Source organism: Sceloporus occidentalis, unplaced genomic scaffold (genome assembly GCF_023333645.1).
Source record: "Sceloporus occidentalis isolate IW3139 unplaced genomic scaffold, rSceOcc1.0.p SCAF_199, whole genome shotgun sequence".
In the NCBI taxonomy this organism is placed as follows: domain Eukaryota; kingdom Metazoa; phylum Chordata; class Lepidosauria; order Squamata; family Phrynosomatidae; genus Sceloporus; species Sceloporus occidentalis.
Genome location: NW_028317179.1, coordinates 543,199 through 570,027, shown reverse-complemented (window position 1 = coordinate 570,027; position 26,829 = coordinate 543,199). Strand labels below are relative to the sequence as shown.

General features: G+C 41.5%; 1 protein-coding gene across 1 annotated transcript; it reads right to left on the bottom strand.

Moving 5' to 3' along the window:
* Positions 1-1,810: 1,810 nt before the first annotated feature.
* LOC149278157 (calpain-8-like) lies at positions 1,811-26,506 on the bottom strand. The gene is made up of 21 exons (XM_089502268.1): positions 26,270-26,506; positions 22,232-22,301; positions 19,197-19,315; positions 18,478-18,611; positions 17,984-18,152; positions 17,157-17,240; positions 16,914-16,999; positions 16,221-16,295; positions 15,854-16,014; positions 14,847-15,022; positions 14,578-14,589; positions 13,480-13,691; positions 12,681-12,717; positions 11,811-11,876; positions 11,668-11,725; positions 11,260-11,324; positions 10,608-10,676; positions 10,417-10,495; positions 9,964-10,080; positions 2,502-2,560; positions 1,811-1,834 (listed from the first exon to the last, which is right to left on the bottom strand). Exons 1-21 carry the CDS (start codon positions 26,504-26,506, stop codon positions 1,811-1,813), a joined length of 2,109 nt encoding a protein of 702 aa, XP_089358394.1.
* Positions 26,507-26,829: the final 323 nt, after the last annotated feature.

The following is a 26,829-nucleotide window of genomic DNA, read 5'->3' as shown; positions in this document are numbered from 1 at the left end:
TCAATGATTTCATGTAAATTAGAGCGCAATAATATGTATAAATGTATCACTGCAAACCTGGCAACATGTATCTGTTACATACTATGTCTAAACATAACCAGGTGCTTACTTCATACTTAGTGCCTGGGATTCTGGGATGGGTTTATTACATCAGAGACACATTAAGTAAAGACACATGACATCTGACGGGGATTACATCAGAGACACAAGTAAAGACACATGACATCTGACGGGGATTAGAAAGAAAAAACCGTGAACGAATTCCTGAGGCAAACATACTATTCTCACAGGATTACCATGAAGCAGAAAAATATAAAACATATTTAAAAAATTAAATAAATCTGGATGGGAAAAAAAAACCTGCTTGATTCAGGGTCGACCCAGGTTATGTTGCTCTGTGTCCTGCTTTAATTCTTTATAACTTTTTGTTTTCTACAGTGGGTCTGTGCAGCATTTCCTTAAAGTGGGACAAAGGAAAATCATAATGAAGATGATTAACAGCGGATTATATATGAATTGGACAAGATCACGCCAAAGAAATCCGGAGAGCAGGGATCCAAAGCTTGTCAGTTTTGCAATAGGTGCCAACAGTCCCAACAGCCATGCGTAAATTCTGGCATTTTTACGCATGGCTGTTGGGACCAGTTATTGGTGTAATGTATTGAACGCATTAGACATTTTTTACATTTTGATACTGTTTTTATAAACTGTGCACAGAATCTCTGATTTCTGGAAATGTAAATAAATCTCTTTAAATAAGTATTCTGTCTGGTGAAATTGTGCTTTTTGAGTGAACAACCTGGCTTCCCTTCCTTACAGCTAATAAGGAGCTGATTTATTTATAGTTATTTTTGGTTCCGCAACAGTGTGGATGGGACAAAGATTTAGACGCCTTCTCTTGATTCAAATTATAGCCATCGCAATTTTATTGCATTTTATATAATCAGTCGATAAGGAAGCTTGTCCAACCTTGGCTCTTCTGATCTCCTAATCTTACACTTCTCCTTTTTTCTTCTATAGGACTATCTATTGTATAGCTTTTAACACTTTCCTCTGAAGAAGCCCACCAAGGTGAAACGCGTCGGGTTCTTTAACAAACTTGCAAAATTTGAATCGAAAGCACTGTAACTTTTTTGTGTGCATGATACATTCCCATTCTAAATACATAGACTTTAATATGTAGTTGCCTCCCCCCTCCTTTGCAAATATAACAGCCTCCGCTCTTCTGGGAAGGATTTCCACAAGATTTTGGTAGATTTTCTGTGGGATTTTTTGCCCAATAACCCAGTAGAGCGTTTGTAAGGTCAGCCACTGATGTTGGACGAGACGCTTGGCTCACAATCTCCATTCCAGTTCATCCAAAAAGTTGTTCGAAGGGGTTGAAGTCAGGGCTCTGTGCGGCCGGTCAAGTTCTTCCACCCCAAACTCTGAGAGAAGAGCACACATAGACCTCCCAACATTTCAAATGGCCAAAGAGCCATCTATATTCTCATTACGGAGCCCGGGGCAAACCTCTCGCAGTGTATCCCCCACCCGATGTTATATATATATATATATATATAACTCCAGAATATATGAACTGGTATAAAATAGGAAAGACACAAAATACAAAGAAAACACCTCTCTTTCCAGTGTTTTAATGAGCTAATCTTTATTATCGACTCAAAGACAAAAGAAAAGTATGAGCTTATAAGGATACATTTGGAAGTAAGTATTTCATTAACATTAATAAGCACCAGAATGCCAGAAATAGCTTGATTCAGATTAAATACGTTAATATAATGAGCATTTGATAAACGTTATCTTGTATTCAGGCCAAAGTAGTGCACAGCCACTGTGAGAGAGGAAAAAAAGTGCGTGAGAACAATGATTAGAACCTCATTATCCTTAAAATAGTCACATTGTTATTATTATAAGCAGGGCCGGTCTGGGGGTGACTACGCAGTCCTGGCACTTTAAGGCCAGAGGTCGCCGGCTGGATACACATGCCCTCATGTTATGTCTTTTATACGACCGCAATGTGGGTCCGCGCATATCCAGTAGGGGCTGTAGACATGGAGACCTATCGGCCACGGGCCCACCGGGCATTTGCCAGATGGCCTGTCCACTCCTGATTATATGAGGTTTTTCCACGATCTCTTGCTGTAGACAACATTGGGGTCCTACTGGGGTCCTACTGTCAGCCCTAGGCGTGCGGTGTAATGCGCTTCCTAGACTCTATATTGTTTTAGCAGATCGCGCATGAGTCTCTAGAGGTCTATGTAGTACCGTCATAAAGTTATATTAAAGGGGAAGTGCTAATGGTGTTGCGAGTTTAGTATTCTGTCAGTTGTACATTTTACCTCTTCCCCTATAGTAAATAGCAGCATGGAATCCGCTAGAGCTCTATAAATACCATTTAATGTAAAAAATCATAGAATGCGCTCTCATTTCTAACATAACTTTCTACATGCCTGGGACTAGGAGGGTTACGATAATGAACATTACACGGTTGGAAGTACCTCTGGCAAAGTGAGATCGATGGCTCCTTTTTTTTTCTTGTCCAACAGCTGAAACATTTCTGTAATTAATTTAAAAAAAAATAGAATGTAATATACGTGAGCCAAGAGAGAAATGGCCATTATTCATTTTAATTGAACGTATGAACTCTGAAAAAGAGGCAGAGTGGGATTGTGAAACTCAATGGTTATAAGAAGTATATGCCGTCGCATAATATAAGCTTTCTAAAGCCATAGTACCAAGACTAGTGTATGTGAAACAGCCTAAGGCATTCCCAGGGGCCCACGAGCCAACAACACACTCCATATACACTCTTCAGTCCAACAGAAAGAAACATAGAAAGAATTCTTACCTGGGGATTCCTTTTCCTTGTCCATTTCCAAGGTGGCACATGAGAAGAAGGCTCCGCCTACCAGGTAGGGCAGGAAACACTATAAAAAAAGGAGACCTCCCCCTTCCTCCCCAGTGTGGTTAAAAAGAAAGACTCAGACAAATAAAAACCAAACAAAGTAAATTTAATGGGTGGGAGAAAAAGTGTGCCACCTTGGAAATGGACAAGGAAAAGGAATTCCCAGGTAAGAATTCTTTCTTTCCCTTGCCATTCCAGGTGGCACATGAGAAGAATTAGCAAGATAGGGAGGGAAGGATTCCAGTCTGTAGGACACAACGACCAAATTGAGACTCATCTGAGAGATGAAGATTCAGCCTGTAGTGCCTTACGAACGTATGAATCGACCTCCAGGTCGCTGCCTTACAAATGAGAGACGGAGACACCCCGGAGAGTTCAGCCCAGGAAGTCGAGACGGATCTGGTCGAGTGAGCCTTCAGGCCGGAGGGAGGTACTCTTCCCGCAGAGACGTAACACAAGGTGATAGCGTCTTTAAGCCAGCGGCTCAAGGAAGCCCTGGATACTGATCTGCCCTTGCGGGTTCCCGCAAAGGACAGAAAGAGAGAATCGGATTTCCTCCAGGCAGACGTACGTGAGAGATAAGACAGGATACATCTCCGCAGGTCTAGCGAGTGGAGTTCCAGTTCTTTGGGATTCTTGGGATCCGGACAGAGAGTAGGCAGAACGATCTCCTGATCCGAATGGAAGGGAGAGACTACTTTAGGGAGAAACTCCGGAGGCAAACGAAGGATAATGCAGTCCGGCAGAATCCTGAGAAAAGGTTCTACCCTGGAGAGAGCCTGGAGCTCGCTCACCCTCCTAGCAGAAGTGAGGGCTACTAGGAGGACAACCTTGTAGGTGAGCAGCTTGAAAGAGGTATCCTCTAGAGCAGACCTGGGCAAAGCACGGCCCGCGGGCCACATCCGGCCCGCTGAATAGCTCGGACCGGCCCGCAAAGAGTGTCCTGGTGACTCACCAATGAGTCCGGTGTCCCCCCCCGCCCCGGTCACTTACCTTAAACTCCTGTGTTGGAAGCGTTTGTCTCGGGTGCCGGCGCTTTACGCTGGGCGCCGGCATATGACGTCAGACGCCGGCGATCAGCAGTGAAGCGCCGGCACCCGAGACAAACGCCTCACGCTTCCAACACAGGAGTTTAAGGTAAGTGACCGGGGCGGGGGGGGAGATCCTGAGAAGGGGGGGTTAGGGAGTTAGAGGGGAGATACTGAGAAGGGGGGGTTAGGGAGTTAGAGGGGAGATACTGAGAAGGGGGGTTAGGGAGGGAGGTCTTACTGTGTGTGTGTGTCTTACTGTGTTTGTGTGTGTGTGTCTTACTGTGTGTGTGTGTATCTTACTGTGTCTGTGTGTGTCTCACTGTGTCTGTGTGTGTCTCACTGTGTCTGTGTGTGTCTTACTGTGTCTGTGTGTGTCTCACTGTGTCTGTGTGTGTCTTACTGTGTCTGTGTGTGTCTTACTGTGTCTGTGTGTGTCTCACTGTGTCTGTGTGTGTCTCACTGTGTCTGTGTGTGTCTTACTGTGTCTGTGTGTGTCTCACTGTGTCTGTGTGTATCTTACTGTGTCTGTGTGTGTCTCACTGTGCCTGTGTGTGTCTCACTGTGTCTGTGTGTGTCTTACTGTGTCTGTGTGTGTCTCACTGTGTCTGTGTGTGTCTTACTGTGTCTGTGTGTGTCTTACTGTGTCTGTGTGTGTCTCACTGTGTCTGTGTGTGTCTTACTGTGTCTGTGTGTGTCTCACTGTGTCTGTGTGTGTCTTACTGTGTCTGTGTGTGTCTTACTGTGTCTGTGTGTGTCTTACTGTGTCTGTGTGTGTCTCACTGTGTCTGTGTGTGTCTCACTGTGTCTGTGTGTGTCTCACTGTGTCTGTGTGTGTCTTACTGTGTCTGTGTGTGTCTTACTGTGTCTGTGTGTGTCTCACTGTGTCTGTGTGTGTCTTACTGTGTCTGTGTGTGTCTTACTGCGTGTGTCTTACTGTGTTCATAGCTTATTCAGTTATTGTAATAAATATTTTAGCCCATTTTTTAGCTCAAAATATTTTTTCCTTTTTTTTCTCCTCTAAAATCTAGGTGCGTCTTATCAGCAGGTGCGTCTTATAGAGCGAAAAATACGGTATGCACTCCGAAGCCTTGTTCATTTTGTTCACTTCTGTGCTGTGCTAATAGTTATTCAGGCCTTACTTATTCAAGCACCTCTACCAATGACGTAGGCTTGAATAACTTTATTAAACAGCACATAAGTTAACAAAATGGACAAGGCTTCGGAGTTTGTAGTTTGTAGAGGTCTGGCCCTCTAAAACCATTCCAATTTCTCATGTGGCCCCATGGGAAAATTAATTGCCCACCCCTGCTCTAGAGGCTCGAAGGGAGACGTGGTGAGTTGGTGCAACACAAGGTTAAGGTCCCAAGGCGGGACCGACGGACGGAGCCTAGGGCGAAGTCTACACATTCCCTTAGAAAATCTGGAGATCCAAGGATGGGAAGCCAGATGGAAGTCCAAGAAGTTGCTCAGTGCCGAGATCTGGACCTTGATAGTAGCAGGTTGGAATCCTTTATCAAAGCCATCTTGAAAAAAGCGCAGCACCTCACGGATAGATGGAGAGGATACTTCGTGCACATTGCACCAGGCGATGAATGTTTCCCAAACCTTCTGGTACTTGGCGGTCGTAGAATTTTTGCGGCTGGAGAGAATGGTGTGCACTACTGGTGCAGCTAATCCTTTAGAGGTCAGGATCTCCCTTTCAGAAGCCATGCAGAGAGGTTGAATCGGAAGGGATCTGGGTGGAGAACAGGACCTTGAACGAGAAGATCCTTCACCTGAGGAAGAAGCATGTGTTTGTCTATGGACAAGGTGGTAAGGTCCGAGAACCAAATTCTTCGAGGCCAGAAAGGAACAACCAGGATGACTTTTTGAGGGTTTTCCCGAATTTTCCGGAGCACTCTGGAGATAAGGGGAAGCGGAGGAAAAACGTATGCGAGATCGAAATCCCAGGTCTGCGAGAGTGCTTCCAGGCCTCGGGGACGGCCGACTGGTGAAAGAGAGAAAAACTCCTTTACCTGAGTGTTCAGATGCGTGGCCATCAGGTCTATCTGGGGAGTACCCCATTTCTTTGTGATGAAGGCGAAGACCTTTTTGTTTAAGGACCATTCTCCCGGAGGTACTGAGTTCCTGCTGAGGTAATCCGCCTCCTGATTCAGTGAACCCTTGATATGGACCGCGGAGAGAGTACAGTGACTGAACTCCGCCCATCGGCAGATCTGAGCAGTCAGGGTCTGCAGGCGTCTGCTTCTGGTGCCACCCTGTTTGGAAAGGTAGGCCACCACGGTGACGTTGTCCGAAAGGATCCTGATGGATTTGTGCCGCAGGATTGGAGACCAGAACCTTAGAGCCCTCCAGACCGCCAGCAGTTCTAGAAGATTGATGTGCAGGCTTGATTCTTGAGGAGACCAGGTTCCCTGGGTAATATGGCTTCCCATGACAGCACCCCAGCCTGTCAAACTGGCGTCGGTGGAGATAACCACCCAATCTCTTGTGTGCCAAGGGAGTCCCTGTGAAAGCTTCTTGGCTGACAGCCACCAACGGAGTGACTCCCGAACGAAGGGAGAAAGCCGGACCTTCTTGTATAGGGACGTCCTGGAGCGATCCCAGTGATCCAGTAAAAACTGTTGAAGAGGTCTTGCGTGAGCCAGTGCCCAGGGAACCGCCGAGATGGAGGAGGTCATTAGACCGAGCAAAGACATGACGGATCTGAGGGACACTGACTTGCTCTGTAGGACCGCATGTGTGAATTCCCGTAATCTTAGGATTTTGTCCTGCGGGAGAAACGTCTTCTGTACGTCTGAATCGAGGATCATTCCCAGAAAGGTCTGACGTCTGTTTGGAAGTAACTTTGACTTTAGAGAGTTCACCAACCATCCCAGGTTGTGGAGAGTCCTGAGGGAAAACTCTAGATGGGATTGGAGCAATGATGCCGAGGCTGCAATTAGTAGCCAATCGTCCAGGTATGGGACCACTTTGATGCCTCTTTGCCTCAGGAAGGCCACGACCACTGACATGAGTTTCGTGAAGATCCGTGGTGCTGAAGCAATTCCAAAAGGAAGGGCCCGAAACTGAAGATGACGAACACCTTGAGGCAGTGTAACGGCCAGACGGAGGAATCTTTGGTGGTCTTCCCTGATGAGGACATGTAGATAGGCATCCCGCAGGTCTATAGTGACCATGAGGTCCCCCGATGAAATAATCTCTGTGGCGGACTTCAGGGATTCCATCCGAAACCTGTTGTATCTTATACAGGCATTTACCAACTGTAGGTTGATTATTAATCTGAATTTCCCGGACGGTTTTGGCACGACAAAGACGTGGGAATAGGTTCCCTCTCCTATTTCTAGATGAGGCACCGGGACTAGAGCCCTTTCGTGAATTAAGTTGTTGAGTGTGGAAAAAAATCCCGCTCTTTCCCAAGGATCCGCAGGAGGCATGGACAGCAGGAATTTCTGGGCAGGTAGGTGAGTAAACTCCAGTGCATAGCCTTGATTGATGATGCGAAGGACCCAGGGGTCTGAGGTGATCTCTTCCCAGGCATGAAAGAAACCGGTTAACCTGCCCCCTACTTGGAGCCTGCTGGCGTCAGAACCTTCCTGATTTACCGTCCCTGCCTCTGCCTCTTCCTCTCTGGAATCTACCTCTTGCGTAGGGTTTACCACGAAAGGACTGGTAGTCTTGATTGGAGGTAGAGGCCCTGTAGAACTCCCTGTCTCTTGGAGCTCTATAATAATTAGACCTGAAACGAGGTGGTCCTTTCCTCTGAGGTAACCAGTGCTTGTCGCCCGTGGTGGATTCTAGAATCGTGTCGAGGTCGCTGCCGAAGAGGTGATTCCCCTGGAACGGAATGCTGCACAGCTTGTGTTTTGAGGCATTATCTGCAGACCATGACTTAAGCCAAAGCGCTCGTCTAGAAACCGCTGAAAGTGCCGTAGCTTTAGCAGATGCACGGACAGCTTCAATGGAGGCATCGGAGATGAAGTCAATTGCTAAGCAGGTGTCGGACAGGTTTCTTGCAACCTGCTCAGTCCCTGGAATAGCTGCCAGGTCTTCCACCGCTTGTTGAAGCCAGATCTTAATGGCTCTAGAAGTTGACGCTATGGCAATGGCTGGACGAAAGTTCGCCGCTGCTGCTTCAAAAGCCCTCTTGGCGGCATTCTCAGCCCGCCGGTCCATGGGGTCTTTGAAATGGGACGCGTCCTCCATCGGAATGGCTGTTTTCTTCGTAGCCTTGGCTACTGCGGTGTCCACTTTCGGAACTTCCCAGGCATCGGAATTCTTACCATCAAAAGGGAACAGCTTTTTGATTCTGGAAGACGTGAAGAATCTCCGGTCAGGATATCTCCACTGCTCCGTAATTATTGCTGAAAGTGATTCGTGAACTGGAAAGGTCTGCGGTTTCCTAGAGTGACCCTGAAAAGGATCCGGTTTTGAGACTGGCATGTCATCCTGTAGATTCAAAGTAGATCTGACTGCAGAGATGAGCTTCCCTGTTTCTTCGATTGGGAAGAAAAAGGTTTCCTCTTTAATTTCCCCCTCCTCATCCGAAGACTGGGGGTCATTCGACTGGTAGTCATATTCCGAAAAAGGAGCCGAATAATCTTCCAGGGCATCTGGAAGAACATTTGGTGGACCCTGCTGGTAAAGTTGATGCTGAGGCACCGGCGCCTGAGGGGAGCTTGCCATGGCCCGAAAACAGTCAAAGGTAGACTGAAGTTCTCCCTTCAACCAGGAGGTAAATTCTGTTGCGGAAACTTCTTTAGGCCGAGAGCAGGAGCTGCACATTTTGGCCGTGGGGTCGTGTAGGGTCTTTTTACAGGAAGAGCAGGCTTTGTGTTTCGTTTTTCCCACAGACTTCCTATGTGGGGAGGCCTCAGGAGGAATGTCTGGATTTTTGTCTGACATGACTGAGGAGAAAAAACACAAGGATGAGACCACAGAAAGTAATAGAAATAGGCAATGGTTTCAACCCAGGAGGGAAAACCTACTTGAAAAAGGCAATATACAATCCTCAGGCACAGGCAGGCACAAAAAAAGGAGTAGAAAAAGCAAAAATACAGTACAGGAACGAGAGCAAGGAAGGATCTTACCCATTCTGGCGGTTTTATAGCGGCATTTAGGCGCCCAGGCCCGGAAAACGTCACATCCGGAAATTCCCTGTCAATTGACCTCTCGTGACCCCGGACGCAGTGCCGGAAGTAAAGCAGATAGGAGAAATAATGAAAAAAACGGGTGCCGTGAAACCGGCACAGCCGGCTATAGAGTCCCGCTCGCAGCGCCTCCGGAGCGCTCTCCTGCCGTGACTCACGCTGAGGATTCCTCCTCCCCGGGACGGAGAGAACCGGAGCCCGGGGATGCACCTCCCAGTGAGCCCCCTGGGCTGTGGGCAGCATCTAACGAGGACTGAGCCTCGAGTAACCGCGAGGACGCGGAGTTACAGCCTCCGAGGCTGCCGCATCACCCTGGATCCCCCGGGATCACTATCGGGGATCGGAGAGAAAGGACGCCCCCCCGGGGCTCCAGGAAAACAAAAAAGAAGAGAAAAAGGTAAGCTAAAGCCTAACCGCTACCTGAGTAGGGCAGGAAACAACACTGGGGAGGAAGGGGGAGGTCTCCTTTTTTTATAGTGTTTCCTGCCCTACCTGGTAGGCGGAGCCTTCTTCTCATGTGCCACCTGGAATGGCAAGGGAAATAAAGATTCCAATAAAACAAAGCACAGAAAGGATCTAGGCACGGGAAAATGCTGCCTTACTTCCTTGAGACTCTAACCACCCCGGTGGCTGTACGAGGAACTGCAATTAAAGTATCCATAAAAAGCCTGCGGTGCCCTTTCTTTGCCTAACAGCCTTGGTACTCAAGCCCATCGTTAATGTTTGGGTCTGTACACAATTCAGGCTTCAGACTTAATAAAGGTTTATTTATTTGGCAAAATAATAGGTCTGATCTCCAGGCTGGATTGGCTCATGTGTCGATAGGTGCCCCACTGACCATTATAACCAAAAAATGGCCAAAAAATGATCTTACTAAAAAGCGTCTCCAGCCGCATCATGCATGCGATGAACCCATCGAAATTGATAGTCATGTCGCTGTCTGTGTAGCGCTGGGTGATGCTCTCCTGGATCTTGTTATTAAGCGTAAAACCTGAGTAATTAAAATGTTACAAAACGAATGATTAATGTGGTTTTATATGTAATTCAACAATCCTACTGAGCCAACTTTTCACTAGTTCCACATTTGTGAAATACTTATGAAGCCTAGCAACATAAACAAAGCTTGAAGACCTATTTTAGAAGTCATTCTACTCCAAGTTGGGGCAACATGATGTCTCCACAAGAGACTTTTAGCCAACAACATCTTGGGCTTCAGGATATTTTCTAAACACTGGCTGGACAAACAATGGCTCTAAACAATTAGCAATTCGGAGGAAGTATATTATAGAATTATTATTATAAAATACAATAAGAATATATTCTTCACCTGCTTCTTGTAAAGCTGCTCTCATTTCATAAGCATTCATGGTTCCCGATCGATCAGTGTCGACCTTCAGGTATATTTCCTAAAGAAGGAACACAAGAGATGTTACCCGCTCTATGTACATCCGTCCATTAAAAGTTATCATAAAGTTTGTAAGATCCGTATAAAAAGTATCATTAATAATGTATAATGACCATGTATTTCTGGATCTTCATCCATAGAACTTTGAACTCCACAATACTTAATGTTCCAGTTCCATCCATCTGTCAAGTGCGACGTTAAGGGGCAGCTTTTGCTGTTGTGTTATTTTTTTTATACAAATAAAGGTTACTTTTAGATAAAACGTTATTTGAACTGTCTGGAGTGTTGAGAAAATAGCAGACCTATCATTTCATTATCTCCTCTGAGGGTTTAGTCAACGAAAAACAATAATAAAATCTTGAAAAAAATATGTTTCAGTTCCTAAGGCAGTGACCTATCATTGCCTGCTTTTGTGTCACGTGACAATTAAGCATTCCCTAAAATGGTAAATTATGAAGATGATTACACTAATTATATTGATTATTATATTGATTATTGAAAACTAAATAAAAAGACTCAAATAAATTCTTAATAAGAAAAGGAATCAATATAAATAATACACCATTTCTTTAAATGTTTGTTTTTATATGTAAATTTATATATGTGTTTATGTATGTAAAGTTTATATGTATTTTTGTACATTTATAAAAAGAAATAAAAAAAATAGGAAAACGATTGATTATATTGAAACTTAATAATTTTAGTGCTTTAGGTTTAAAATAAGACCACGTCCATCGGAAAAAAACATTTTCATTCAAAGGATACATCCAGCAGGGCGACCATCTCTCTGCACGTAGCCAGACTGAATCCACTCGACTTCAAATCAGTTCCTGCATCGTGTAAAAAAAACCCAGCAATATTATTGGGGCATTTCTAGGGTTACCATGGCATTTTTTAACAATGTGGTCCAAGCCAGCTGTCTGTAGAAACAATGACGTTGTGGGACTTATTTACTAAACCCTGAGCTGCGCATGGAATCATTTGCAGACCAAGTTCCAAAGTTTAAAGGAGGTAAATCTACACTAATCTTAACCCCTTAAGGACAATTAGCGGTCCCTAAACCCATTGAAAACAATGCATTTTGAGCCCGTACATGTACGGACTTTGTCATTAAGGGGTTAATGTTAATATGTTTGGCTTTCAGTGGATGTATTTCATGTATGATCAACTTACTCTTGGAAAGAAGTCTGTTCAGAATGACTTGAATCTGCTTGGCATCAACTTCACCTTTCTGCAAGTAAAAAGCAATCAGGACAGCTCGCCAGTACCACAAATAAATCGAGCACTGTAAATATTACGCTCTCTCTCTCTCTCACCTCTCCTGCAATTTTATCAAAAATGTTCTTGAAGTCTTCGGTGACATCCTTCTCAGAAATTTGAGGCTGAAACGAATACAGATAGCATTGCAGAGTTCATTAAGCATAGCACAAAATATCATCCCATTCCCCGCTTGCATGCCATATTGCTTGTAGCCTGCTGTGGATTCAAAATGGCCGCCCAATGGAGCGCACCAGTAAAAAGCTGACACACAAAATGTGTTTAGGAATCCATCGAGATTTGTAATCATTTTGAACCGAAGATGGAGGAGCCTATAGGCCAGGGGCGTCCAACCTGCAGCCCTCTCACCGTCCGGTGAACGGCAAAGGTAGGATGGCAGGGTGTTAGTGTGTATGTGTGTGTTTAACTGTGTTAGCATGGGTGTAAGTATGACTGTGTGTGTGTAAGTATATTAGTATGTTACTGTTTGTGTATTTGCAGATATGTTAGTGTGTGTATGTACGTTAGTGTGTTAGTGTGTAAGTAAGTGTGCTGGTGTGTGTAAGTATGATAGTATGATCACTTTGTGTGTCTCTGTGAGTATATAACTGTGTGTGTGAGTATATTATTGTTTGTGTGCGTTGGTGTGTGTATGTCAGTATGTTAGTATGTTACTATGTATCTGTATCTTTTTGTTACGCCACTGCTAAGAGACTGTGCCGTTTTACATCTTTGGCTCACTGGCATGTAATCAAAACATCTATCCTCTGCAAAAATCAATTGATGCATTTTAACAAAAAAAGCCAGTTTGTGAAATTCCTCGTGTGCATTTAGATTTTGCCTTTGGAAAAGGCTGCCGGCCGTTGGATCATCACCGCTTGACAATAAATAATTAGTTAAGAGCCATAAAAAATTAGCAAGGTTGGTACCTCATATGGATTGGCTTTCACAACATCTCCAACTTCCCTGGAAGAAAAGAGGCAATTCGTTATATTGAAGTCCTACCTGTTTATTAAACAAAGACCTATTTCTTATTTATCACAAAAATTCTTGCAAAGAGCTAAAAAAAAACTAAATAGCTAAAAACATTCTGTATTTAAAGCGACTCCACCCTTCACAGATTTTATAGGGTAGAAGGTGCAAGATTGTAAAACATAATTTTTAGTTATGGTCACCATATGATATCTAGAATATCTGACAAAAATGTGGGTAATGCCAGCGGTGTATACTGGTATTGGCCAGCTAGGCCAGCAGGTCTATGGAGATGGCAACCCCTGAGGAAGACCACATTATTGGGTGACTAGGTATTCCGGTGGGCCACCACTCAATGGGGTTGGTAGGGAAATAAGAGATCTCCCTTGTTGCTGAGCCATTTAGTACGGAGGTTTGTGGTTAGCCAGAAGAGCCTCCATAGTATCTTCTCTGCTCAACATGTCCTCCTGAGGTGGAGCTCCAGTTATGACATCATGTCCCAGCACTGGCAGCGCATGGAACAGGAGTCATGGTAGATGTTGAAGGACAACTGGGTTCACGTGCCTGGGTCAGGCTTAGGGCAACACACCACATAAATACCCCACAGGAAAATGCAACAGGGCATAGAGGATAAGGAAGTCTTCACTACAAACATATCTGGACCTAGTATGGCCGAAACGTTCATGTCTTTTGCTTAGGATTTAGAGTCAACTTGGCTCAGGATATTGATTCGAACCATTACTCAGAGATACCTACAGAGATTTAGCTTCTTTCTCCGAGAAGACGCGCAGGCAAAAGTCTCCACTTTTAAAGGGTTCAAAAGTGGACGGGACAATCAAATAGTCCCCAACAGGCAACTTCAGCCGCTTGGACACCTCGCGCATGTTGACGAAGGTGTCAGATCGGGCTACGGATCGGTTCCTCTTGAAAAAATCCTTGCCCAGGTGGACATCAGTTTGATCCTGAAGCTAAATTCAACAGGACAGTGAATTAAAGATAAGACATAGTAAAAATCCAATGGATCCCAGCGATTGATCTTAATATTCTCTTTTTGGAAGCCTTAACTAAACACCTCAAGTCCCATGCAATCCAACAATTTACATTTTGGAAAGGCATTAAAATATTTTACAGTAACACGAGTTTTCTCCAACTTTGTAATAAAAAATAACTTTTTTTGGCCTGAAATGTAGTCTTTTTGAACAACAAACTGGTTTACATTCTACTGAGATATTCTGCTAAAAATCCTAGTAATTATTAGTATAAAAAAACACAACTATTGCCATTATATTACATTTTATATAGAGAGGGTCCGCTGGTCAGTAACAAAAAATACGCTATTCAGCAATAAAGGATAGCGCTGAAATTGAAAATCTATACAAAATTGACAATAACATTAAGACACGTTATGGAAGGAGAAGAAGGCCCGGCTCTTACGATCTATTAGTATCTATCGGCCAGATTCTTACTCTTCTGTCAAGTAAGTATTCTTAGTGCATTAAGATTACTTTTAAGAACCAGTATCACCATCATCACCAGTACAGAGTGCTTCATTTGGATCGATGGCCCCTCTTTATGAAAGAGATCCCTCTGTCCTTTTTTCCTACCTCTGTCTCTTTTCTCAGATCTCATCCCTCTCTTGTAGGGTCTCATTGTGTTCTTGGTATCTGCATACCCCAGATTTGCACACAGAAAACCCCACAAGCTGTCATGAAGTCATTTAAGAATTCCATTACCATTCAACAATTCCTGAAACCAAACAAACCCTACTAAAAAAAAACACCAAAGTTTTCTTCTTTGACCAACTGAACTGCTGGAAGCATGCATGCGCTTATCAATCAATCAATCAATCGTTACCTCTTTTGGAACCTGAAATTAAAAAAAAGTATAAAATTCTTTGTGTTAGTAATGGAATATCATTGTTTTTCCAATCAATGTTTGACGGTAGAAAAAAAATAAATTTACAAGTGACTGTGTGGATTTTATTTGGGTCGATTACATTCTGAGTAGTAGGTCTTACCATCCCACCTCATGACCAGGAGTGAAAACTGGATTATAGAACTGTTTTAAAATAGGCTTATTTTCTTTTTTTAACTTTGAATTTAACTTTGGTTCATTGGACTCACCTCGTATATCACGAAGCCGATGGTGAGCAAGTCTTCTCCAATCTTTCTCTGCCTCCTGCGATTCTTCTGCATTAGACCCAAAACCATGGTGCAGCACGGCTCATGGGACTCGCCATCATGGTCATCATCGGGTTGCTCTAACTTAAGCCGGAACTGTGGGTTTGTCCAGAATGTTCCTATGTGTGCAATTGTAAATGTTAGTTACAAGCAACTTAACATATATATAATAATATATAATATATAGAATATTATAGTAATATTTCAGCATTTCTATTCCATATATCTGTTTTTATTGATCGGGTCCTTAACTTTACAAGCATCCCAATATTTGGACCTTGACATACCATCATATCTTTATTTTAATGTTAGTTTAGATTTTGCTGCCTCTTCAGTAAAACTTTCTAGCAAATAGCAGTATTGAAGGCTACAGACAAGCAGTCCAATTCTTATTTCCTAAGGGCGGTCCATTCCATGATGCCTGCACTTCTTCAACTGGATGGATACTTGGAAAAACATAATATTCAGTGATATAATCTGTAATTATGGGGAAACGGCTTATTGATCCAAGGAGAAATCTGACTGCCAGTTTGGGGTCAAGAAGGAAGTTTTTCCCTGGTTAGTGCAAAATTGGAAAGAGCCAAACTGGGTTTTTTTTGCCTTGTTTTGGATCAACAGCAAAAAAATTAACAGATATAGGAAAGGCTGAACTTGATGGACGCATGTCTTTTTTCAGCCTATATAACTATGTAACTATGATACCTCCCAAGTGTCCTGATTTTCATGCAGTGTCACGCACAGCTGCCCTGCTCTCCTGCTTTTGCTGGCAGTGGGGGTCATGAGCCAGTTGGGGTAATTCTCTGATCTCCCATGACCTGCCCGGGGAGCTATAAAAATCAATAGAGGTCTGTACTGATATAGCACAGATCTCCATCGCAGCTCCCGGGTATCCGCGTTGTGATGTCCCAAGGTGGACACCTGAATTGTTGAGGTATGCTTTATAATGCTACCTGGGTAGTTCTGGCAGCCCCCGGCAGTAGACCCTCGCGTCCAGCTCCCATTGTATAGGGTTATATTCCACTTGTGCTGTTCGTTGTTTGTCAGGGTGTCGGGGCTCAGGTTACAGATCTCCAGCCGAGAGTATTCTTTTACAAAGTCTGTGAAGGACATCCTGAAATATAAAATAAAATGTCAAATAAAATAATCGTTCCATATTTTCCCGTTTAATTGTCAGTTAAGACGATAAGACTATTTTGCAGAATTTCTACAAAGAATGTTTCGAGAGGGACATCAGAAGGAAAAAGCTATGATCCTTAACTGCAATCACTGAAGATTTAAAGAGACAGTACATTTCGGGGGGAAATATTAAATACTCACCAAAATTCCCCATCCTCTGACTGTTTGTCAAGATCTGCTTTTACTTTGGGATCAACATAATTCCATTCCGGAGCCCTAACAAATAAAGCAATAATAATAACGTGTGTCTGCCCGACACAGCTCTTGACATCAGTGGTGTCTCTACCCCCTACCGCACGGGCATGTCACAGTTTCCTTGAGGACCACCCTGTCTTTTATCAGACCCTTCCATAGTCTTGGGGTGCCAAATATGTGTCAAACTGAACTAAACACTAAAGAGACCAAGGTACCATTTTGCTGTAGCCCCCAACCACACAATGTATCAGAAGCTAAGATATAAGATTACCAAAAAGTGAAACGCGTGGGCTAGTTCATTAAAAGCTATTATGACTATATGCCTAAAGTCACATGATCACGTGGATCAAAGTCATCACATCATCTACATTTCTTTTTTTTTGAGAAATTATATATACTGTATATATTAGATGTATTATTTACAGGTCATCTACATCTTCCTATTTTAATATGTGTTAAATGTCTTGGATCCGGTAATTTTAATAGTGCCCAAGGTGATGTTTTTGGATCTGGAATCAGCCCCAAAACAGGGGTTTCTAAATAATTTTTTACTTAAGATTCCCACAAAAATTGAAATGACAGTAAAAAGCAGATTTTATAAAAGGCAGGCAAGTGGAAATTTAAAGAATAAAAACTCACTCATCGCTCCAAGGGCCATCCCACTCAACTTCTCCCCAGGGGTTCCTCACCCTTATTAATTTCTCTTTATTGCCTCGGTAGAGTACCTGAAAATGTACAAAGCACAACAATTCACTTCACTGCGGTAGGGCGGCATTTACGGTGAAGATGTACCCCTCTGTACATGACTCCCCTGTTTAATGATGGATATGTGTCTGCTGGGCTGTGCTGGAGACTAAACTACATCAACAAAATCACGTTTACCTCTTCAGCTCCGGTTACCGAGTAGGCATGTCCCTTCACCAGCTTTCGGCTTGTGATGGCTTCTGTGTCATAGGCATTGGTAATCTATGAAGTAGCAAAAAGCATTTATTTTATTACAATAACATAACAATAAACATCCTGTGGATTCCTAATTAATTCTATTACCCCCAATAACCCTCCAAATCCAATGGAATACTAAAATGACACCAGACGACACCAGAAGACACCTAAAATGGTGCTGGACAGGAGTGCAATATGAAGCCCCAAATTTTCTTCCCTATAGCCAAAAGTTTTGTGAATAAACCTTACTGTGCTTATAATTGCTTAAAGGTGGTTGGAATTTCAAAATGTTTTATCTGTGAAGAGCCTCAGGTGCCTTCTTCATTTATGCCACAAGAGGGCGCCACATAATGACAGATTGTATTTAGAATCTTATTGTTACATTGTTACCAAGCAGAGACCAGGGAATAATATTAATTTATGACATATATAAATATAATATACTTATTATAATATTAAAGAAACAATACATTGGAGAAGGAAATAAAGAATGGTCTTGTCTCCCTTTCTATTATTTTTCAGTACAGCACTTAGAATATAATATAATAATATAAATGAATATATAGATATATATAGATATAAGAATATCGACACTAAAGTTCTTAATTGTTATTAAAAATTCTAGTACTTGGTTGAGAAGCGCTGTCATTTCTATATGAAAGTAAAACATAAGAGGTTTTAAGGAATGAATCTAGTGAAGCTAAAAGCTGTATAGGTGGCAGTTATACGAGTCAGCGTGATTGTAAATTCAGATTAGTGAAACTCACATCAATTGAGCATCCAAGGAGGGATTCTGCTTTCAGGGCTTTTTGAATAATATCATACAAGTCAGCCGGGGCTTTTGTTAATTCATACAATTCCGAGATCCCCCCAGTAAAGTCCTCAAACCCTTCTATTGTTGTACCACCAGTCAGGGCTTCGTAGGATCCATTAAGCCTTTGGATCAAAGCGCAGACCAATGAGATAAAAGAAAAACATCAATACAACATTGCAATTCTTAAATTACGTATTACTTTTATGTCAATAATTAGTAGATTCATGTAAAGCAACTACTTGCTGTAAATGTATCCTGGTTCTTGGATGTAGAGAGAAACATTTCAGAAAAATACAGCAGCTCCAGAAAGGTCCATAAATATATATATATATAGCCGGATGCACTCAACAACCAGCGTCTGCCGGAACCCTCTGTCGCGGCCCAAATGTTTATCAGTCCCTCGTGAAATGTCCTCACCACAGGTTGTATAGAGATGCTGAAACTTACTTGGCGTATGCCTTTTCCAGAAGGGCGCTCCAGAACTCGTCCCCCTCTGCCGAATGCACAAACACTAGGTTTCCATTTTTGGTGGGCAGCCGGTCATCGACCACTACATCGACCCACTCTCCATACTGCCAGAACTGAGAGAACAAAGGGCCTTGTTCAATGCGTACGGACATATTTTAATCTAAAAGGTGTATCAGTCCCATGGTAGTATCAACCTGAATCTATTGCAGGTACTGAGAAAAAGTAAATGTCCATTAATTCTAGACCTAAGATTTAGCTTTGTATCCAGGCTTTGTGGATTCCGGATACATCAAGCATTTAAAAATAAATTAACCTCCCCTTCAAATGACCCATTTGTTATATATCGTATACCCCCCTCCCCCCAAAAAAATAACTATCACTAAAGAATCTTACTTTCTCCCGTGATAAAGAAAACATGATGCATTTTGGGTATGCGTCAGTATTCCAGTGTGTTGAGAAGCCAAATGTAGGGGAACCATTTTTCTGTTGCACGTTTTACTTCCTGTTATCTCTTACAGCAATCTCAGGAAGTGCAGTCAGTTTCAATAGAATTTTTTTTTTTACCTTTCAGTCATCTACTTTTTTATTACATGTCCAGACTTCAGATTGTCTGCACAATTGTTTCTCCCCCTGTCTCGTGGTGGGATTTTAGTTCAAATTCCTAAGAAATCGTTCACGTTCACAGTTTAGAGAATTACCTGGAAGTGGAAGATTCCTGCATAGTTCTTTTCAAAGCTTTGATCCTCTGGGACAACCTGCGCTAAGATGTTTTGGTCCAATGTCAGTGAAGCGATGGCGGCCAACAGCCAGCAATCCCCTTTACAAAAGAAGACAAAGGACGCAGAATGAGAAGAATACAGACAGGGAGCGGGGGGTGTTTCTGTCTAAATGCACGGGGTCTGGGGGGATAAAGCACCCCTAGCTGAGAGCTGAGTTCAGCTCCCCTAAAAAAATAGCAGCGTGAGCAAATGTCTAGTGTGCTAGCGTGAAGAAAAAAACACATAATAGGACATTTCTGCAATGTATTGTTTTAAAGATTGTTGCTAAGCAACTCTTATTCCGAGAAAAAATGTATATAATAATGTATCAGAGCAGAAAGTATCAGGTTGCACGGGAAAGTATAAGGTCTTTCTGGTAGATCCAGGTTCTAAATAAATTAGATTAGCATATTGGTTTAAAAATCTCAATCAACTGCATGTAATGAATTTGGGATTTTTTCAAAAACATTTTGCATTTCTTTGTAAATGACTTTTTTTTACCAATTAAAAGCTTTAATTCTACTGCTCTTCCAGCAGATATATTCATCCGAGTTATTCTCAGAGGTTATGGATTTAACCCCTTGATTTTTAAGGATATTGACCCTAAATCATCGTATAGTAAAGGTAGGTGAAAACCTTATAAAATGCAGGGTGCCCAGCATTAATGCTTAAAGTTACATTAAAACATTTAGCAAAAAAATATATTCTAAATAATTCATCATTGGGTTGTAATATCCGACAGATAGAACATTGGGACTGAGGTCATGATCAAGCAACTATGACCTCAAAATAAGGATGCCACCCTGGTGGCTTTACAATGGACTCTTCTAAGGCCGTTTCCTATAAAAGCCTGAAAAAAAATAGCGCACCCGATCCCGTAACTGTAAAAATCTAAAACGGGATACGGCTCGCATTCTCTATGTTCCCTATAAAGAGGGAGCGAGTACAATGACGCCATAAATCTGCCACATTCGCTATCCCTGGCGTAGACGACGCCACGAACATCCTCCGCGTTTCTCGGGATCCTTAAATGATAGACTTTCAACTCAGATTAAAACGTAGGGTTCTGTCTGAAGGATGTGGTACCAGTTTGGGATTAAGAAGTGGTACCAGTTAACAATTAAGTTTAATAGCTTAAAAATATGTAAACGATGCCATATAAACTAAAACAAAGGTGAATGTTTGATGAATGAATGATAACTATGTAAATCTATATAACTCAGTACATCATTTGACACTATTTGACACAATTTATTAAATGAAGATGTAAGGGTAAATTAGAGACAATAAGGGTTATAATTAGCACAATGTTTTAATATAATAATTGTAATGTAGCGTCTGTATGATTAGATTGCGTAGTTACGTCTTTGTACATATTAGTATGACATATACAATAGAAATATGATTACCGGTAATAAGAAATATTACAAACAGAATGTGGTAAATCTTTTGTATCAAATGCTATGTGTATTTATGTTTGTACGTTATAAATGTGTTTTTATGTTTAGAAATAACAATTTAAAAAAAAGAAAAAAAAAAAAAAAAGAAGTGGTACCAGCATCCCGAGTCTTTGGGAAATGCTATAATCCTGGTTTATAATCCTTGGATTACTCAAAAAAAAAAAAATAAGTTTTGTGAAGGAGAGGACAGCTTCTCTTAAACTGTAATAGATCCTCTCAAAAAATAGCCTGCAGCTTGAAGCGTGATCAGGAGGAATCTATAATACTCGCTATGTGCTTCTGTTTATAGTTAAGCGGCACTATTTTTTACTTTACGATAGGAATACTTGAGAAGATAGGAGTTTTGAACACGAGGTCACCGAAATCCCGTAAAATATTAACCCATCGGTCACTGAATCATCTCGACTATAAACAGCTGCCGCTTTAAATAGAGACCAAACAACCTAATAAAGGCTGCTAAAGGAACCATAAATACTGTAAGAATGTATTCACTAAACCTCTGATCTGTAAGCAGAGATATAAGGAACCCATTCTGGACTTCATTCATTTAGTGCATATTACGTTTCATGAATCTGACAATAAAGGGCAGCCATGTTTATTTTTCTCAATGCAGTAACCATAGAAACCCTGCTGTTTCCTGCCTTTCCTCCAACGCAGCCTGGGACATCCTGCGGTTCCTGGAGCAGCAAAGGGGAGGGGCTTAGACCGGGAAAATGGAGGATTTCAATTTACTTAGTGAATTCATTGACATGATCTTTCATTGATTTGCATGATTGTTCTGTTTTAGCGACACTATACAGTACACTAATCACCTTGTAAGAATCAGAGTCAAACAATGTCTTGAAATTTTGCCTAAGGTTACACCCAGATTCAACAAAACGAGAGTATCTCCACGTCTCTCCGCAGTGTTTGGATTATGATTGTAATTTTATGCCTCTCTCGAACTTTAAGCCATTCGTTTACAGCCTATAAAACCATCAGAAAACTGAAATTGTGAGGAAACCACTCGAAATTAGATCAGATGGCCTCTTATGGGACCAACAAAAACAACTAGTTTTAAAAGGCACAGTTAATGCTACTAAACTAAATTAAAACTGGGATGACTTTTCAGGAAATACACAAACCACGAACCGGCGATGGTGGGATATTCACAGAACATATATTTTCTTAAGGTGAAATCTGTCTGACACCATGTCTATCCATCCACTACATGTTGCGGGGTGTTAGCATGATGTGTCGGTTCATTCGATAACGTGTTTCCATAGCAGACCAGATAAAGATACAATGCCTAGCAACCCGACAGGCCGCAGGGTTTAAAACGTGGAAATGTGTTTGCTTTTTATCCATTCTGAGGTTGGTTTTAGATACAGGATCTCTCATTTCCTTGTGCTGAAAGGAGCTGTTCCACCGGCTAAAGAATTGCCCATTTTTTCTTTTCGTTATTCCATTTTGCTTAAAATAATGGAATCACCCCGGTTCTGTATAATATTTTTCTGCAATCATATGTTTACTCACCAAGGGCTCCTTGTCGTATGTCAGCACGGGTCGCTCCGTCGACGATGAAGTGCGGTTTGGGGCAAATTTCCTGTAACCAACATGTGAATAAACCTTTATTAGTGTATGGTAAATGTACTATACGATATTATTTTATTAACCGATTTTCTGGTGGTTTTAAGCTCCACTGACTCTTTGTCGGATTATTGCCCCCTTGGTGACCCTTAAAGCCCCCAGTGCCCCCCCCCGTGCCATATAATCCAACAGTGTAAGAGTGTGCGTAGGGTTTTTAATGTATTATGATATGTGAGAGGTGGATAAAAGAGAAAATAGCAGAAAACATAAGAAATCCTTCATGTTGGGAGCCTCGTCACTAAAATAGGAAATGGCCTGATGGGGAATCCAATACAGAACGTTCCCCGTATAGGAACTATGAGCAGCCGCAAAAATATACATACACCGTCCCTTATATATATATCGTGGGCCAGCACCGAATTGTACAAATATTTCTGGTTCCCCAGTCCAGTATTCTTATTTTTTTTTTTACTATTTTTAGGTTAATAAGGAGGCATAAACAGTGATTATCATTCAGTGGTGTTACACCAAAGTATGAGTAAAGACACAGCTGTTATCCGGAGATAACAAGGCACGGATTCAAGACGTTTAGCATTAAGGGAGAGCTTTTAAGGGAGAGTCCCCCAGTTGGAATGGGACATTATCTATATAATGCAGGGCTGTATGATCTCATTTCAGAAGCTCCCGTTGGTAACGAAGTATCTGGTCTGACTACGACACCCACCGTATAATATCGAAATCTAAAACGCATGTACAGCCTTGGTTTTTTTTAGATCGCCATTTGGACTCCAGATAAAACAGTAAAGAAATACAAAATTAAGCACGAATGTCTCCCAAAACAAAGTCTTGATTGGGATGGGTGTATAGAGCTTTATGGATGTAGGAAGGATAGCGTTTTGCCTTCACAGCAAAAGTGTTGCTTTATAGACAGATCAATCCCATCTCCGTGTTGTGCCAGATTTCTAGCAAACGTAGAGATTACATTTCATTTTAGGATGAAGTTTGCTAACTGGATCTAAACGTAGAGGTGTGTAAACCACTAATGGGACTCATGACGTTTAACCCAATCAGAGAATCTGCGTGTCTCCTTCTTACAGGCAGGGGAATGAACACCAGACAAGGGCATTATTATCCGCATGATATCTACCCTGTGCCTTTGGCTAACACAATGTAAGGGTATTTCTTGCTCTGTGAAAGCGATGGATCATGCCGTCCAGGTTGAGTTAGTAGACAGGCAGAATGAATGAAATTTGAGAAGGCAACGTGCAGAATGAGACATCAAATGGAATGAACAAGTTACAAGTGACAGGTGGCATGAGAAACTCTAATTATTTGGAACTGGGTAAAGTGCCCCTGTGGAGAGTAACAGTAAACCATAATCAGGCAGAGACAGCTAAGAACCAATAAAAAGAAAGCTGACGAGAAGGAAGAATGAGAGTTTAGCATTACGACTACCTTATTTCACTGCGCAGAATGAGAAGCCAACTCCAGTGACCATCTCTGGCAATAAGAGCTGACCTGGCCCCGTATAATGCATGGTTACATCAGTGAAATCACTCATGAAGTCTCTCCATATAAATCATACATTATACAGGGCTACCTCAGCCCTTACTACATCAGAGGTCTTCTGGGGATGATTCTTCATAATGTAAAGACGGCTGACATTTTCAGCTCTCCAGCTCTCCTGCAAAGTCTTGGGAGTCTCAAAGTTGATACCTTTTGTTAGGACAACATACAAAGAGATGTAAAGTTACATTAGATGTCAGGACTTCAGGTGTCTCTTTAGATGGAATCTTCAGACATTCGACCTCTGAAAGCCTCTGGAACTTTACATCTTTTTCTATCTTTTTCTATGTTGGCCAATGAAAGATAAAAACTTCGACTAAAAGAGTTGAACAAACTCCACACCGCAAATTAGAGAGGAAAAAGAAGTGATTTGGTTAACAGAAGAGAAAAGGTTCTCCTTCTACCACTGACTGAGTTCTCCTATTTCTTATTTGTCTTCAAAATGTACTGGAAAACCCCTGACGAAGCCGAGTCATACCTTGGCGAAACGCGTCGGATTTTTGTTTGTTTATTTTTTGTGCATCTTGTTTTTGTTTTTTTGGTTTGTTTTCTTTTGTTTTGTCTTTTTACTCGCCTGTGGTACGTGGAATTAGGGCTTCACTATTATTACAGTATGAGAGGAGTCGGTACTCTGAAATTAGACACATGTCTACATACATTCTAATAGAAAAGAAGCCAAGGGGGTGCTCTTAGGAAAGATTTCTTCTGCCTCGAGATTATATTCACCCCGGGATCATGGGCATAGTTACTCTCCCACCACCCAATAACGTTCTTATTTTAATGAAAATTTAGAAAGATTTAGTTTTTAGTGCATTTCTGGTGTATTACCCGCCCTAGATCCTGATTGTGTGCGGATTAAACCCGGCTCAGAATAACTGCCACAGATCCGCTAAACGTGGAGCCATACATTAAATGTCCTTTTTAAGAAACTGGACATTCTGGTTCACATCCCTCGTACATCTTCAGTGCACAGGGATCCAGTACTTGGGCAGCTGTCACACCAACACACTGCAAGTTTATTGCTGCCATAGACCTTTATTCACTAAAATAATATGAGGTTATAGAAAAGGAGGGCAACTGGGCAAGAAAGAAGGGGAAATGGATTTTGCACCCGTAAAGACATAGTCGCTTCGGAGGGATATCCTTTGCCTGGAAATGTTTTTATATACATATATATATATATATTATTTTTTAATTAATCTTATTATTGTAAACTTACCTAATATACATATATATATATATCTTTTATTATTGTGTTTAAAATATGGTGTTCTACCTATGTTGCTGAATCTAATACTTTTACCACTAAATCCACCATTAGATAGAATGACCAAAACCTTCCTAATCAAGTAAAATTTTACAGTTAATTATTATTAATTATTATTAATTTTTCTGGAAACATGTATTAGTCATGTGATGTTAAAGAAGCCACTGATGTCATAGAAAGTGAAAAAAGCTTCTTAAATGTTTCTCTGTTAAGAATACAATGGGAGGTTTATTGGCTTAATACTAGAGAGCACTTTACACCGTGATTGATGAGCTGCTGTTCAGTAACGCTAATTTACTATATTTTGATTTTTATTTGTGACAATTTCAAGTTTTAAAGTAATCTGTGTTATTTCAATATAAAAAAAAAAAAGCACGTGTGCAATGTATCAATATAAAGTCCAATTATTTTAATCAACTTTGGCAGTGATGAAGGGATTTAGCAAAGCACAAGAGGGAAGTTTATTTCAAAGAACAAGAGGCCATTATTTTAGAAGATCAGAGGCTTAAATGTAAGGTAAGGAAGTTTACTTTACTGAGAGGATGGTAGATAAGTGGAACAGCCTCCCAGCAGAAGTGGTAGTAAACAAACTATGAATGTATAATTAGTATTTCATGTCTATGTGTTAAGTGGCTCTCAAAAGTCAAATAGTTGCTATAAAAGGCCACTTGTTGTTACTTTTTTGTGTCTAATAAAGTATAGATACTCTTTGTGTCTGTATCATAACCTATATACATGTGTACCAATAGATAGAGAGATAGATAGATAGATAGATAGATAGATAGAGAGAGAGAGAGAGAGAGAGATAGATAGATAGATAGATAGATAGATAGATAGATAGATAGATAGGATAGATAGATAGATAGATAGATAGATAGATAGATAGATAGATAGATAGATAGATAGATGATAGATAGATAGATAGATAGATAGATAGATAGATAGATAGATAGATAGATAATATGGCTGGATGGAGAGATGGATAGATAATAGATAGATAATAGATAGACAGATTATATAACAGATATAGAGAAATACATATAAATAAAAATATTTGTAAAATGTGATCTTTTTTGGACCGTTGTCTGGGTGATAAACTTAAAAATAATTAACAATCTTCTTCTCAAAGCTCTGTCTTTCTTAGGTCTTACCGAGGGTCTCTTCCAGACGATTCCTTGGGATTTGGGGGACTTTGGTCCTAGATCGTTGAAACCCAAAGCAGATGGGCACGCTGGGAACTCTTCATCTTTGAACAGGGCACCTGATGCCAGGCACTGGGCTCTCAGCTTTTCGTAATCCTGGTTGAGATATTTGGCCGGGTTTTTATTGGTACCTTGGCCATCGGCTAACGATCTGTCTTTGGCGACTCTGGCAGCAGCTCCTGACATACTGAATGTTTTCTAAATGCTTCTCTGGACGCTGGGACTGAGTTGTAAATTGTTGGAAGGACAGGTGTATTTATATGTAAGGAGCAAGATGTAAAACAGCCTTAGGAGGCTTTCCTGGTGAAGGGGAGGAGATCACAAATCTGAGAGCTTAATCATGCCAGTGCAAATATGTACACAAGGAGCACTGGGAGGAAAGGTAGCACACGGGATACGGCAGAGCGACAGGTACACGGCTGGAACGCCCAACCTAGCAGGATATTCTCCATGACAATTATAAAATATTCATTTCAAAAATCATTGCTATACATAATAAAGTTCTAATA

Excerpts from the sequence above, each read along its gene's own strand:
- LOC149278157 (XM_089502268.1), bottom strand. The coding sequence starts at position 26,506 with ATGTCAGGAGCTGCTGCCAGAGTCGCCAAAGACAGATCGTTAGCCGAT. Across the intron at positions 16,296-16,913 it reads GATGGCCCTTGGAGCGATGA|GGCTCCGGAATGGAATTATG; the intron begins GTGAGTTTTTAT and ends TTTATTTGTTAG. Across the intron at positions 1,835-2,501 it reads TCGATCTCACTTTGCCAGAG|TGGCTGTGCACTACTTTGGC; the intron begins GTACTTCCAACC and ends CCTCTCTCACAG.